Source organism: Anas acuta, chromosome 9, assembly GCF_963932015.1.
Source record: "Anas acuta chromosome 9, bAnaAcu1.1, whole genome shotgun sequence".
Lineage (NCBI taxonomy): Eukaryota > Metazoa > Chordata > Aves > Anseriformes > Anatidae > Anas > Anas acuta.
This window is the reverse complement of record NC_088987.1, coordinates 17,158,356-17,173,702: the sequence shown is the minus strand read 5'-3', so window position 1 is coordinate 17,173,702 and position 15,347 is coordinate 17,158,356. Positions and strand designations below refer to the sequence as shown.

The window sequence follows — 15,347 nt, the reverse complement described above, 5'->3', positions numbered from 1 at the left end:
TATTATCCTTATACTAAAGGGCATTTATCCACTTTTAGAATTTCCAGTAGGAAGGAAAAGATGTTACCTTTATTTGCAAATTATGCATTTGGTAAGAGTGTAGGAAACTAAGGGGGCTCTTCTCTCCAGAAAGAAAAAAAAATCTGTTAATGTGTCTCTCTCTTTGAAAATGGAGGAGATCTGGAGTATTAGATTAAAATAGAGCTAAATGTTCTCTGAATCCAAAGACTGAATGGAATTCTAACACTACACCTAAGAAAGAGAAGCACTGAAGATATTTGAAAGCACATGCTCTGTGGAGCTTTTCTTGTGGTAATATTTCAGCAGCACAGTTCAAATTCAGTGTGTGATCAGAAAACTGATCAGCAAGATTAATATTTTTAAAATAATTTTTCTTCTAGTAGATGAAATTACAGGTAGTTTGGCACTGATGTAGGTCGTGAATTCTGTTTCTGCTTTCAGGCTGGGAGGCTCTTTTGCTTGTTTACAGCATCCATTAGCACACGTACATAGGATGTTAACAGGTCATCCATTTTGTAACCCTGTCAGAAAAGAAAGAAGTCTTAAGTCTCTCAAATAGCCCCATAAGCAAAAATAACTGTCATTTCCTCTCTGATTGACCTTCTTAGATACTTTACTGCATGGATGATGTACTACAGGCTCCCCAGGGAAGTGGTCACTGCACCGAGCCTGTCTGAATTTAAGAAGAGATTGGACTGTGCGCTTAGTCACATGGTCTGAACTTTTGGGTAGACCTGTGCGGTGTCAAGAGTTGGACTTGATGATCCTTAAGGGTCCCTTCCAACTCAGGATATTCTATGATTTTATGATGTCTATACCAACAGCTATTGCTGGTTTTATAATTATTTATCTATTCCTCCATCCAGTCTTCCTTTCATGGATATAGAAAAGCACAGCTCTACTGTCAATGTTATATCCTTGTCATTCAAACCAAGATTTGATACTATAGCTTGATATCTTTTACTTAGTAATCCAAGGTTTTCCATAAGAGAAGTTAGAGCTTAAGTGTTTTAAGGTTTTCTTCACAATTTTACCTTTTACCTTTAAATATCAATACAATTATGTTTGTCTGAGTCTGAACAGTCTGAAAACAGTTCTTAAAGAGTTGGTACCATTCATTTAAAAGAGGAAAATCTTACAAGATGTCATTGTATAGCAGATTAAACCACACAAGATGAAAATCCTCCTACACAGTTTTGTGTATAAGTGCAGTCGTTTTTTTTTCCCAAACAGAGAGATTTTGATGTATGGGAAAAACTTGGGAATTTGCTATTTTTCCTCATTTCTGTGGCTTTCTTTTTGCATCAGATAGCATTGCAAAGCACTGAACTAGTTCTAAACTGCAGTTATACTGACATGAACAGTAAATGTTTTTGTATCTGCACTGGTTTTAATGGTCTGTTTTGGCATCATCGTTCTGTAACAGGTCTGGATTTAAAAGAAAAAAATAGGAGGCTCTTGTCTGTAATTTAACAAAACCCTTCTTACCAGAGATGTCTCACATAAGATTCGGTTTCCTCGTACCAGGTTCCCTATTGTCATGTGAAAGTATGTGCTCCCACTGCTCCAATTGGAGATTTTGTTAAAGGGATAAACTGTTAAAATTTCCTGTAAGGAGAAACAAACCGATTTAACTGAATTGTGCAATATTTCTCAAATGAATATAGGCTGTTATATACAAAAACATGTAGAGCAAAAGCATTCTATGCAGTGGATCAAGGTAGGTCTTGCATCCACACTAGTGATATATGGTATTCTCACCAAGCAGATGCATCTTAAGTCTTAATCACTCTAAGAGACTTCCTCTTATTATGTGTTTTCTTTTCTTTTCTTTTCTTTTCTTTTTTTTTATGTCCATAGCCTGCTGCCATCATATTTACAATAGTCTAAAACTCCCTGGATATGTATTCTCTTATGAAAAGCAAATAGTGATACTTCGAAATGTTTTTGCCTGGGAACTTGGTAAGACCAGACAGTTTGGCTAGGTTAGAGGGCTGGCAAACACCATCATTTGACATGAGCTTTCAGATAGCTTGTGTTTCCTGCAGAGCATTTTACTGAAGCAGTCTCCCTAGTATAGTATCCATCAACCGGATGCTACCATTTTGTGTAGATCCATCATTATTACCATCGCTTTTTTCAGAGACACTCTACACTGTAACGATTTCAGTGCAGAAACTACAAAGAAGTGGTCTGAGGCTATAACATCTTCTTCAGTTTGTTGCAGAAAATGAGTAGAGGGACTGGACTCTGTCCTCTTTAACACTGAGGAGAAGGTCCTGTTGCTGTCTCTAAATTAGGAGTGTCAGTGAAACCCTTGTTTAGGTTCTTGAGAAACAACCGTTACCTTTGTCTTCTGATGTATCAATGAGACTCCTTGCTTGTTGATTGCAATCAGCACAATATCTGGGAAATTTGGCTCGGAGGTTTGCTATAAATGAGCAACAGAATAGAAAATAAAAAGAAAATGTGAAAAAATTATCTGTATTAGGTGTGGTGACACACGTAACGGTGCCCAGCACTGCTTGTTCTCTTTACCAAATAAACACTGAAACCTGAAGTTCTTCAGTATTATGTAACTATTGCTAAGGATGACTTTTTTGGGTGTATAATTATAACTTGAGATAAGTAACTCACTGCTGTAAAAGCAGAATCAAGCCTCCTATCAGCCTAAGAAATAATGGACCTAATGGTTGATTGCAGACTAGTCTGGTAGGAGCGTAATGAGGAGAAATTAAAGGTAAAAAAGGGGGAATGATCCCTAAAGGTACACAGAGAGTCAGACCCCAGAAATAGGAGATTGGGCAGCATTTTGTTGTGGAGAACAATGACAAGACAGTACCTATATAATTATTCCCCCCACCCCCATTTGCTACGCAGTCATAATATTGGGTATTACAACTGGATATAATGGTAGTTGTACTACCACTGTGTCTTACAATTGGTCCTTCCTCAACAGTGCATATGGCAGCATGATTTCTTTGCAGTGTACCCCTACGTTTGGCAGTTCTGCCCCTTCCAGAACCAGAACAATACAGCCAGTAAGTAACAAGCATTGTTCCGAAGGGATAAAGAACTGATCTCCCCACTTTCAAGGAACCACACTTTCCGCAGGGAATGATGGGAACCCACTTTTATAATGAATTCTCACACAGATACTTTACTATGGTCAGTCCATATCTCCTAGTGCTGGTGTACTACCAAAGCTGTTCATACAGGCCTTTAAACCTACCTTCACCTCGAAGAAGGCTGATCCAAATGTTGGCCACCGGTATATTATTTTCAAGAAGGCAATCTTGGCCTCGTCCACAGTTTTTTCTTCATGTTTGCTATATGCTGCAATAATGCTCTGTTTAGAAGAAAGGACACACAGCATAGTCAGCTGGAGACGGGCAGATTTCCACTGTCTAGCATTAGCACTAGAGAAGGCATCAGACCATCAGCAAGGTCAGTCTTGTGCCCACAGCAACAGAAGACCATGAAAATCAGTCGCCTACCATGCCATGGGGCAAAGTGGGACCAGAACCTCCCCAGTGTTTCTTACTAATGAGTTGTGTGAAGGAAGTCCAAGAGCTCAAGGGAACAGATTCCAGGGCAGAGGGGTGATACTAGTGTTCCAAGCAGACATAAATCTCATTTTATACTGAAACATTTAGGGGGGACCCTCCCTCTGTTTATGAAGTATGTGCTGAAGCTTTCTTGTCTTTTGGTGAAGCAAAGAGCCTTTTGCTGTGAGTAGCATGTACACAGTGCAAGGTCACTGATTTGCTGGACAACCTTTTAAATATTTAGCATGTCTTAATTTTCTGTTTCTTTACAAGGTCCTCAGATCACCAGGCCCATCACTGACTTTCAATATCTAACTCTTCTTCTGGACGTAGAAAAGAGATAAATATCTCCAAGAAAAATGCACATCTCAAAGCAGTCCCAGGCATGCAGATATCTTTCAGAGGTTTGGTAGAGATGATGACTACATCTGGATCATAAGTGGCAAAACAGCATCACTCTACAGTGCTTTCAAAGATTCAAATCAAAAAAGTAGTGTGGATTGATGTATTTCTTCTCTCATAAAGCTCTATCAAAGAAGTAAGAATAATGAAAGCCTTAAGAAGTGCTATTTCTTACCTTCTTCCACTCATCTGTTGAGATTGCTCGGAGCAGATTTTCTGGCACCAGCTCCTTCAGGATTTTGGGGATGACTGCCAACTGTGTGCGGTCATTGTTAAAGCGCACTTTATAAATCAACCCTGCCAGCTGGACAGCTTCATCCTTGGAACACTTGTGGTAGCCTCTGAGGTACTTTGGCAACTCCTGGAAGAGACACGCTCTGAATCCAGATAGAAAGGGCTGAAGCAAACACTGACTTATGCATAATAAAACTGTGAGGTCAGGGTGTGGGTCTCACCAAGCACATTCCAAGAACTTTTGGCTCCTTCTGGAGTTTCTCCACACAGTCATGGAGGAAAATGAGCATGTCCAAGGAGCAATTAGATTAAGGAGCTGTGCTCTGTACATAACTGTACAGCTAAGGTATGAATACTAGCACATAAATCTGCTTCGGAGTCTGAACTGTGCTCCCCAGTGAGTGAGAGGGTAATACTCCCAGGCTTACTTTTTCAGGAGTATTTCTTTGCTTATTGCTGATACATTTACACTTTAGGGAGCTGGTTACCTGGTGGTAATGAAAAATTGAATCAGCTTTCAGGTCTTTCCCAGGAGTTACATTCAACCACAGCTTTCTCATGAAGTACACTTCATAAGCCACAGACATAGCAGCACCTAGGGAAACAACATCTTGTCATTGTCCTCTGTGTCACTGCAGAGTTCCACAGTGAGTGGAACTCCAGTTGTGAGCTTCTTTGGAAATACAGTTCTGCTTTTAATAACAACAAAATTACAAACAACATCAACAAAAACAGCACAGAAAAGGACATTTTAGATGGCCAAGGAATTGTGACTGGTTGTCAGTTCCTGGACACCCATCATGCATCTGAGGTGCAGCATTAGACTCTTCAGAGGTGGATGAATAATTGAGGATCCCAACAATATGAGTGTGTATTCCTTGCTGCTCGTGACAGCTATTTGCTGATGTTCAGCACACTTGAATTCTGTTACAGTGATGCTGGTGCATTCCCCAGTGGATGTGTTTATAGAAATGAACTGTGATTTAGTGCACTGACATCTTTATGCTGTGTTTTTCAGAGATCCTAACAGCTGCATCAGGTGTGGGGAGAGGAGGGAAGCTAGAAAGTCTTAGATACCTAGTGCTTCTGGAAGTTGAACCTCACTGTCCTGAAATAAGCAAAGGTCAGGGTCAACAAGTATGAAATTTGAGGGGAGCTTGAGTTTGCTGTGGATTTCAAAATGTAAGTTATGCCTGGGGGTGAAGTGGAAAGAATTGCTGTCATTACTGTTATATTTTTTCATGCTAAAAACACATTCCTCTAGCAATACAACTTGTGGTCTGGTTATCAACAGGTAGTAATGCAGACAGCAATTTTCTAATGACCCAAGGAATGGGAATGACACTGTGAAGAACCTATTTACATGTATTGGCTGATCCCTGATCTGGCAATGTATGAGCCTTGAATCATAAGCAGGATCAATCTATCTAACTTGCGTACATTCAGGTGTGTGTTTTGGATGCAATAAGTCAAAGAATAATTTGTACCAATTTAAAATTTATGCAGAGATCCTCAGACAAGATATTCTGGTGTTTCTGACAGCCAGTGGCCGGCTGCATGAGGTCACTGGGTCTTAATGCTGGTGCAGGCAGTAACTATGTATGTACAAACAAAAATGGTAGTAAGACAAACTTGTCACACATTTGGCAAGATGGGATAAATCCTACTGGGTAAATTTGCTGCTTTTCCAGTTCAACACATCATTTCACACAGATTCTTGTCATGCTGGCACTCCCCTTACCATCTTTCACTGGTTTGTTCCTCCTGTTCCAATCTGTCACCTGCCTTAGCGAGTCAAAGAAATAGTCTGCTTCATTCTGACTGATCACCTGGAAGACGCCAAGAAACGAAGGGCAGAAAAGGATTAGTAGAATTTATAAAATACTATCTGTGCCCGTATACACAAGTATTTTCTTTCCCTTTCTACAGCAAGACAGCACAATTACAGCAGGAAAGACAGAGGCAAGGGGAAACAAGTGGAGAAACAGGAGAAGGAGGGCTTACATGATTTCTGTTTCATATGGGAAGGTTTATTCCATTTTCTGTTGCTTTTTTCCTTCCAACCTCCTTACTGAAGTCAAGCTGAAAATGCCTACCTTATCCTAAGCGATCTCATAATAAAATATTGGCAGATACTGGGTTCTTCTTCTCAGGAACACAGCATATCAGAATCTCCCTGTGCTTGGACTCAGTATTGCTTTTGCCGTGATCACAGTCTTCAAGCAGTTCCAGAGAGAAGAGACCTCAGCAAATCAGCTACCCAAACTTCAGGGAAGGCAAGTTTTGAGAAACTAGTGAGCAATGACTGGTGCTGGTCAGCCAGTGCTTTCCCTAAGACTAGTGAGTACTGCAGATATACAGTGCATCTCTTGGGCAAAGCCTGAGTTCAGAAAAGTTGAATCCAGCAGCATGCAACATGCAGTTTGCTACCATCCTAGCAGCTGCAAGAAAAGCTATGTCCTCTGCTTTTAGTACCACGTGTGTACCAGTAGACTGAAAGAAACTCTGCATCTGCATCCAGCTTCTTCAGGAGACTCAAGTGTCAAGTGCTAGAATTTCTAGACTAGGTTGTATTCCTTCAGCAAGACAGAAGCAGTAATGACTGGCTCTGTTGCTTCATTTCATATATGGTTGCTGAGGTGGCCTGAGGGAGAAGTAAGAGAGGAAGAGGGAGCCTGACTACCCCACCATATCTGAGAAAAGTTACCTTGTCTGCAATCTTGACAAAGAGGCTGAAGCCTTCCCAGGAGCTCAGCTGTAATTTGGAAGCGATGTTCTGACACAGAGTCCGGATTTTGGTATTTGTTCCCACATCAAATGTCTGTGAGATAACAAGACTTAAGTTACACAGAGGAGAGGAACAAGTAAGAAGACTGAATATCTTGAAACCTGTTGCTGATTAAATACATCATGGCTGGGAAAATGGTCAAGGCCAGGAAAACAAGTAAGTTCTCACCTCTTCTGTTTCATTGGGGAAGCAAATCTTGTGTGAGATCTTGGTGTTGTTCTGTAAGATGGCCTCAACCTCCACAGGATGAGGTGCCCACTTCCTGGAGCCATTCCTGGAAAACACCACCACCAACATGAGAGAGATCAGTGCTGGTTGTTTCAGGAGTCAGTGTTCCTCCCAAACAACAGATTCCATTTAAAATGCTTAGCTCTGTGACATGGGGAGGGCTCTAATGGACCTTTGCCCCACTGCAAATTCATTGTATTAGGAGCAAAAACTGAGGAGCTTATTAGCATGTATATTACAAGGCTGTTGTACTCTGCAAGGAGGCTGTACGAATAAGGCACCTTCCTACCCAGTACCAGCAATCCTTCTGTGTATTCAGCAGCTGTTTTCCTTACTGTTACTGAAGTGTGAAGATAGTGGCCATTTTATTTTAACTCTTGCATCAGCTAAAAAAATTTGCATACAGATACAAAATGAATATTACAGCTCAGGATACAAGTACTGGAAAAGCTTGGACAGCTGCTCTAAGCATTATGGCTTATATAAGAACCGGCATGTAATCACTGACTTGTGAGATGCTGAAGCTGCACAGTCCCAACTCATTGAAATTATATCTCAGAATAGAGCTGTCCTTTAACCAGAGGAACTGGGTCTAGATTAGCTGTCATGCTACTTGGTATGCTTAAAGTGAGGACAAGCCTAGCACGTTACCTTCCAGGGCTGGTCTTTTCCTGTCCCCAGTGGCATAGGGCAGGCTGTTGGGAGATGTTACATACTGTAGCTTTCTGCACCAAGCTCTTCTCTCACACGGAGTCAAGCTCTTATGAAGAGAGCTTAGTCTGACGTCCAGCTTTTGTTGTGTAGTTTTGGAAACACTTTTTTTCCCCAGTAAATAAAGTAGCAGTTGGAGAAGGAAAACCTGACTGTAAACCCAGAGTTGAACAGTATGTGTTCTGGTACTGCACAGGCCCTGTATGGAGCATGGACTCTGTCATCCATTCCTGGCCATGCTGCAACAGGAGGCCACAGGAGACCAAGGATGTGTAGCAGCTGAGCTGGAGGCATAGGGCCATCTTCCCTTGCAACCTCAGCTAGGAATTCATTGCCAAAGAAATACATGTATCTGCTTAACACCCATCAGAATGCTCTGTTTCCCTGGCCAGGAGTCTGGGGATGAAGCAGTAAAGCTTTGTGTTTGTGGAAGAAAAGGTGTACCTAAGTGCTCAGTGGGCTTTCACTCCGTGTAATTGGAGGTCAGTCCTTTGAGCTGTCTGCTCTCCTCTTAAAAGCAGGTTACTCATAAGGAAAAAAAATAAGTGTGGGTGCAGGAAAGCAAATGCTCTCAGAAAACAACATTTTGTCTTTGTTTCTCTTCCCCTCCCCCAGACTCCAGATTTGGGGCAGTTTAACAAAAAGATCTCTCCTCCAAAATAGTCCATTATGCTTTCCTCTCCCTGGTTCACCACTCTAAAGAGGCTCTATACAGCTCACCAGGGCTTAGAGCATGAATAGCATATGATATAGGGAGGCGGGAAATGTTCAGTCTTCTCCATGGAAAGAATAATGAATAGCATTCCTCGCCATGCATTTTTTTCATGCATCTCAAAGGCACATTCATTGTGCAGTGACATTTCCCCAGCAGTGCCAAAACTCATCCACTGCAAGGGGGGCAGCCACTGTGTTAGCAAATTCCTTTCAGTTTGCGTTACTAGACTTTTCTTTTAATTCTTGTAGCTCATCATTGTCTAAGGAGTAGCACTGCCATATGGCCATGTGAAGTGGCTTCCACTCCCAGCAACATAGAAATGATGGCCCTTGCATTGCACCGAATTGCACCCATCATGCAGAGCTTGGGAAGCACCACGGGCTGGACGCCCTGCTGCTCCAGCCCTCACCAGGACAAGGATAATGCTTAGCACTCTGAGAAGTGCCCTGGTGTGAACAACCATGGAAGTCTCAGGGCTTGGTTTATTTGTGTTTCTTCGAAGAAAAGAAACTGACTGTATTGATCTTCTTTTCCCAGCAGGGATCTGCCCATGGATAGCCCAGCTCTGGGAATTGAGTGATTATGTGTAATGCTCAACTTTTTTGAAATGTTGCTAACACTGAAAGAAAGGAGTGAAACTGTGACATGGACCTCTCTTAGTGGTTCAGAGTCCCTAGGGCAATGAAAAGCAATGACCATTTCAAAGTAAAAGATGTACAGAGAGAAAGGAAAGTATGAGTATTGCTGTTTTGGTCCATGTGATTTTCTGGCACCCGATTCATGATGTTTGAACATTTGGGGTTGGCTGTATCTAGGACTGTGTACCTCATCACTGTCTGAATCCTCCGACTGCACTCCATGGCCAGTGGCTCTTTCTTACGCGTCTCCACGAACTTCTGGGCATGTTTTAGCAGTGACTTGCTGGGTGGGAACAGGCCGGTGCAGAGCCAAAGAAGCTGCCAGCCCTTGGTCACACTGTACCTGTGAACACAAAGCAAATGGTTCTGCTGGAGCTGCACGTAATTCTTCCTTTGAGCACACACCAGCTTTAGGGAAGAGAAACACTCTCCCATCATGGCACATGGTGGCATTCAGCAGAGAGCTGCAAATCAACAGAGGCTCCGCACAGGAGCTGACAGCCATTCTCTGTGCAACAACCACAGCCCGTATGTGAAGGTAATGCTAAATCCTGGCTGATAAGTATTGTAGCAGTTGCAAATCTCATGAATAAATACAAGCTCCAGTTTAACAGTCATCTTGGCAGCAGTGACCTTGGTGCTATTCCCTGCGAAAACCACTGTCAATTTACTGTTCAAGCTCACAGTTGTTTGGATTGTGTTTTATCAAGCGTTTTTATTTACCTGCCCTCTGTGCTGGGCAGCTTTTTTTCAGAACACAAGCACTTTGCTTGCAATTTACTTTATCTTACATGTGTTCCTCTTCTGAAAAATGAGCAAGCAGGTGACATCGTGTAGTGAGGTAGTTACAGCTCTTAAAAATGACAGTTTCTCCAGCCTCTGGGTCTGTGAAATTTGCCAGCCAAAGTTCTTCTGGCATCTCACCCTAATCAGTAGGTGGTCAGTGATTCTGCTTTCAAAGCCAGGAGCAAAACACACTTCATCTGTGTCCCAGGGATTGCTCCAAAATGCTAAGTGGTGTTGCTTGGGAAAGCCAGTAGGTCTGTCTCTAAATTGGCATCAGGACTCTGCAGAATAAAGAGGTCCTGGCTTCTTTATTCCCATTTACTTTTCCAGTTTTGCAGGTGAAGAAACACTATTTTAATCCCATTTATACTCTATAGATCAGTGGTGTTTGTGTCTGTTTGAGAGCAGGACATGGTCCACAGGGCAGGAGCCTGGGAAGGATAAGATTTGTTGCTGTGGCTGTTCTAAAGAAAATATATGGAAATAACCACTTTTCAAGCATTTTCTCCACCTCTCAAAAAAAACACTGAATGACCCACAGGACTAAATTGGTAGAGTATAGCAGGAATGGCACTGGCACCATGGTTACAGACTGTGCATTAAATATCCTGTAAGATTTACTGCATGCAAGGAGATTTACCATTTAATAGTTACACTCATGGTAAGAGTTCCACTATATAATATATATATAGTATGAGCACAGTCCCACTATACTAATTTGTACAGTAAGAAAAAAGACACAAATAAATAGAGGCTCCTTCTCTAACTTTTGCAGTGTCACAATGCAGTCAGAAATTGACAAACCATTTTGTTAATAATTAGAATTGTTTTATTAATATCTTAAGCTTCTTTTTGCAATTCAACTCCTCTGAAAGTAAGTCAAATTAGTATTTCATAGGTTGGGAAGCAAAACACCAACCTGTTTCCGAGACTTACCTGTGTGTAGGGGCTCTTGTGTAACTATGCAAGCCAGTTGTGTAAGCTAATTAATGTAACTATTCAGAAGGATTCACTGGTGGTAAAAAAAAAATTTAGTGTGAACTACATGCTTGTAAAAGGGAAATATTGTCATTGGGAAGCTTAAAACAAATGGAGGGCTGGCAGAACCGTCATTGAAAGCATCCAAGAACCCTCTGCAATATCATGTTTTCTCCACAGGCTGCATTAGGACAAAAAAAGGCTTCAGTAACACCTTTCTGGCCATAGTGCACAGAGATGAACAATGAATGCTGATGGGAGCAGCTGAAGGGAGATGAATAAAGGTCCCACTCCATGGCCTAGCAGTGCCAGTCAGTGGTTCTGAGTGCTCTGAAAAGGTGAGCCCCACAGAGGGTGGCAGTCCATTTGCACACCCTTCTGTCTGTCCCCACCCTACCACAGGTGTAGCAAAGTTTCCTGATCACCACCTGCACTTAAGAACCCTAGGGCCTATAGAAGAAGGCTGTTTGAACTTTGGTGAGTACCTGTTTCTGTTCTCAGTCAGCTGCTTCATGATCTGACAGTAAATTTCATCCCGCAGGACCTCTTCCTGAATAGCTGCCACGAATATCTGGTCAGTGACTTCCACAGAAGAGTGTGCCTGTTTTGATGGGTAGTCCCCCATGAATTTCATGATGGGTAAATGCTCTGTTAAGGACAAAAGCAGGTCATTTTTGAAAGATAAATGGGAAGTCTTACTTGGATCCTAATATGTTAAGCTACTCTGCTGAGGTGTGAGTGGGAAATACTGAGAGGAAGGTCTGGAATATATTCTGTGATCGTCCCCTTTCCTTGAGCAGCAGTTACTGCTTGTTCTGGGTATATATAGTAAATCCCACTCACCCCTATAGCCCCGTTCTCAGTTAAGTAGGTTGTCACCAGTTGTGGAGTATTGGGAGGAATAGAAACTCTGTAGACAAGGGAAAAATGTTAAGTCATGCAGAGCTGACTTAATTCAAACACACCATCCCTCCTCTGATTAATGTAAGTGAACCACAAGTAATGTGGATGTGGTATTATCTCAGTGGAGGTGAGTTTAGTGGAAGCAGCTCTTTCCACCAAGAGTTCTCAGGTCCCAAAAAGAAAAGTGAAAGGATATCAATGAAGGCCTGACAAGCCAGGTCCCGAAGATCAGGGTCTGTGCATGCTTTCTTCAGCAAGGGCTGCTTTAAGGGTTCCTTAGAGTGTGCCCACAGCTGATTGCGTCCACGAGATTTCTGGAGAACAGCTTTGCTAATGGATTCCTTCTCAGGAGTCCTGAATGAAGACAAGTGCAGGCAACACAAAATTACTGGATCAGTATTGCTGTGAACATAGATGATGATCAAAAAGAGAGATCTCTATGCATTCTTTCCCAAGACAGTGTTTTCATATTTGCTTTGATTATGCAGGTCAGCAAAAAGCAGGAAAATGTAGCTTCTTTAAGATCCAGAAAGGAGGATGGTGCAAAAAGAAGTTTTTCTCCCTCAGATGTTGTGTAAATGGTAAGTTCTAGCTAGTGTGTGCTCAAGAATGGATGAGAAGTAAGCACAGGGCCTGCTGGAAAGAAAATAAAAAGTTCCAGCTGGGATTCTTCTACCTGTCCCTCTGTATTTCTGCAGACAAAAGATAGAAGCAGGCTATATGACTGAATCTCTGTATGTCCAAAGTTACACTTCATTACAGGGAACAAAGAGAAGAAACCCAGGCAGGAACTGATTACATCCTAGTTGTTCTTCAGTGATCCTTAAGCCTAGAACTTTCCTAGGGCCCATGCTGCACAGGGAGCTTCACCTGAAGTGTTCATAGGAGAATTCCTCCAGGGTGTAAGGCTTCACTTTGAGATCCTCTTCATCAGGCTGATCCATGTAGGAGTTCTGTGAAGCTGTCCTCCTCTGGTCTGGAGACATCATCAGCAAACTCTGAAAGGACACATGTACAGATGTCACATGGACAGGTCTCTGCACAGCTTGTCAAGTGTTACTCAGCATATATTTGCAGATGGTATATACTAAGCTTGGGTACTGTATGCTGTAGGAGATCTTCTGTCTCCTCAGCAGCATCTACAAAGGCTCAGGAAAGACTTGGGAGTAGGAGACTCAGGGAAGTGACTTCCAGAGTCCCAGCAAAAGTAACCATCATAATGTGAGGAATTATGGAGAGCATAATGCGTATTAAAATTGCACCTACTTAACACTGGTGTGGGGCTTTTTGCCCACTTCTTCAGTTTATAACTTGTTAGCACAGTAGCCAATATGCTGAGTCTCCAAAACTGAAGAAAAAATTGTTAACAAACAGTGATCAATGGGAAACCTTGTGTTGAATCCCTGGAAGATCATGTTCTTTTAAAGCACCCTGCTGTACTTTGCAGGAAAGCTTTTCTGCAAGAAAATTCAACTGCACACCTATTAATTGCTACAAGTTCCATGTACTGAACCCTCTAATAGTGAATGTACTATTATTTTGAAGGTCATTGCTTTTGTGTAAATGCAGTCTTCTTAGAGTTTGGGCTAGGTTTAGTTTTGTTTTCAGAGATGACAGAATAAAATGCTTTGTTTCACTGGAAGATACAGAACTTGTCTGAATTCAAAGGAATGATTAATTTCCATTTATAAATTTAATCCTATTTAACACTTATCTTCCAGTCTCTTGAAAGACTGTACAGCTTTCTTACCAGCACTTGACTAGAGGGTTTTGTGAGAGAAGGAACAATGTAGATCTCTTCCAAAAATACATTCCCTGTTTTGCCTGTCCTTTCATTCTGGGCATAAATCCAACCAGAGCTTGCATCTAGTCTTTTATCCTCGGTCAAGATTAGCAAGTCTCCCTTCTTGAAGGACAGGATGGCAGGATCTTCTGAAAAAACAGAATAAGGGAGTACTGTTCAGGCTTGACAATCCAAGAAATGGAAAGGCATTTCAACATGAAAGACAAGGGAATTGTATTTTGAAGGTCTGAATTCAATTAGCAACAGAAAGTGATTTGTGTAAATACAGTTAATCGTCCAATAACACTTCATAGAAATCACTTAAATTTTCTCTGCCAGACTGATTTTGGTTCCAGTGAAGGCAAAAGTAGAACTCCATCTGAATCAAATGGATACAGAATTTCTGTCTAGAGCTGGCAGTAGAGCATGGAAAGAAATTCCAGTTTACCACCTGTGAAAGTTTTCTGGAAAGTATTTCCAGGGAACCCAACTCCAGATACCTACTATAAGCAGGCTGAGTTGTTGGCCACCTATCTAAACAAAATATACACGAAAGTAGACTAATCTGTAAGTGAAGGTCTTGAATCACCTTGCCTTACACTTGGCATAACTGTGCTGATCACTGTGCGTTCATCCTGGAGCAGAACAAGTCTTGCTCAAGTTCTCCCACTTCTCTGAGCTCTTCCAAAGAAGTGCTGTGGGTTCTCTCAAGGTTTCTTCCCTACTCTGTTGAAAAGTTCTAAAGCTTACCTTGGGGTCTCTTCTCATTCATTGCCACAGCAAATCGTGATCTCTTCTTTAGTCCTTCCAGAAACATGACCACCAGTTCAGCAATGACAATGCTGTTTACAGATGTCAGAACAAACTCCTCGGCACGAAGTGTGATGAGAGTGCAACTCTGTCCAAACGATTTCACTGCCCTGTGTATTATTGAATAGTTAGTTACCAGAGTGTCTGGAAAACTTACAGAGCCATCTGCAATCACAGCCAAGGAACCTACACCTCCTTGTAGTAGACAACTGCCTTAGAGTGAGCATTGGTAGATCCTAATTTGTCTTCTTGTGATTTGGTAGGTCTGAAGAACCGACATGCTTCAGGTTCTTTGGACTCCAGTATATTATGTACAAAAATGCTTCAGTATAGATAGCAGAACACCTTTCTTTTGGATTAACTGGGCAACTAATTAAATATGTTTTCATCCTCGCAGAGGTATTCTTTTTGTATGTAAGACCCTAAGCTCTAAATGATCTGATGCAAGGATGTGTGCCCTGAGTGAGCCAATGATTACACCTTTTTTCTCTAAGCTATTCTGTTCGGCTCCATCACACTTGAGAATTATAGGAACTCCCCACGTGTACAGCTGTTGATGGCTTAACTGTGCTATTTGGGTCATTCTTGTCTCACACATCTGTGTTTCCTTACACCTTTCCAGTTGAGCAGTGTCCTTCCACTGATCAGGAAGATTTGGCCATTTCAGTATTTCCTTTACAAGCTGCTAGAATGTGTCCTTTTTTTTTCCCAGACTTAGGCTAAACCACCATTCCAGGCTCAGATCAAATCACTTAGGGGGACGGCAGAGAAAGTACACCTCCCTCCTACATGGAGACCCCTT

The 15,347-nt window shown here is 41.8% G+C and overlaps 1 protein-coding gene across 1 annotated transcript in view; it reads right to left on the bottom strand.

Annotated features, from left to right (window-relative positions):
• The window catches only part of MYO7B (myosin VIIB), a 48,762-nt gene continuing 33,415 nt past the window's right edge, over positions 1-15,347 (bottom strand). The window contains exons 34-48 of the mRNA XM_068692538.1: positions 14,486-14,655; positions 13,703-13,884; positions 12,823-12,950; positions 12,149-12,306; positions 11,535-11,688; positions 9,473-9,628; positions 7,162-7,267; positions 6,913-7,026; positions 5,947-6,034; positions 4,694-4,800; positions 4,147-4,332; positions 3,254-3,370; positions 2,369-2,452; positions 1,510-1,629; positions 1-542 (exon numbers count right to left, since the gene is read on the bottom strand). Of these exons, the coding sequence (XP_068548639.1) occupies positions 459-542; positions 1,510-1,629; positions 2,369-2,452; positions 3,254-3,370; positions 4,147-4,332; positions 4,694-4,800; positions 5,947-6,034; positions 6,913-7,026; positions 7,162-7,267; positions 9,473-9,628; positions 11,535-11,688; positions 12,149-12,306; positions 12,823-12,950; positions 13,703-13,884; positions 14,486-14,655 (1,954 nt within the window). The 3' untranslated portion in view covers positions 1-458. The remainder of the gene's footprint in view (positions 543-1,509; positions 1,630-2,368; positions 2,453-3,253; positions 3,371-4,146; positions 4,333-4,693; positions 4,801-5,946; positions 6,035-6,912; positions 7,027-7,161; positions 7,268-9,472; positions 9,629-11,534; positions 11,689-12,148; positions 12,307-12,822; positions 12,951-13,702; positions 13,885-14,485; positions 14,656-15,347) is intronic.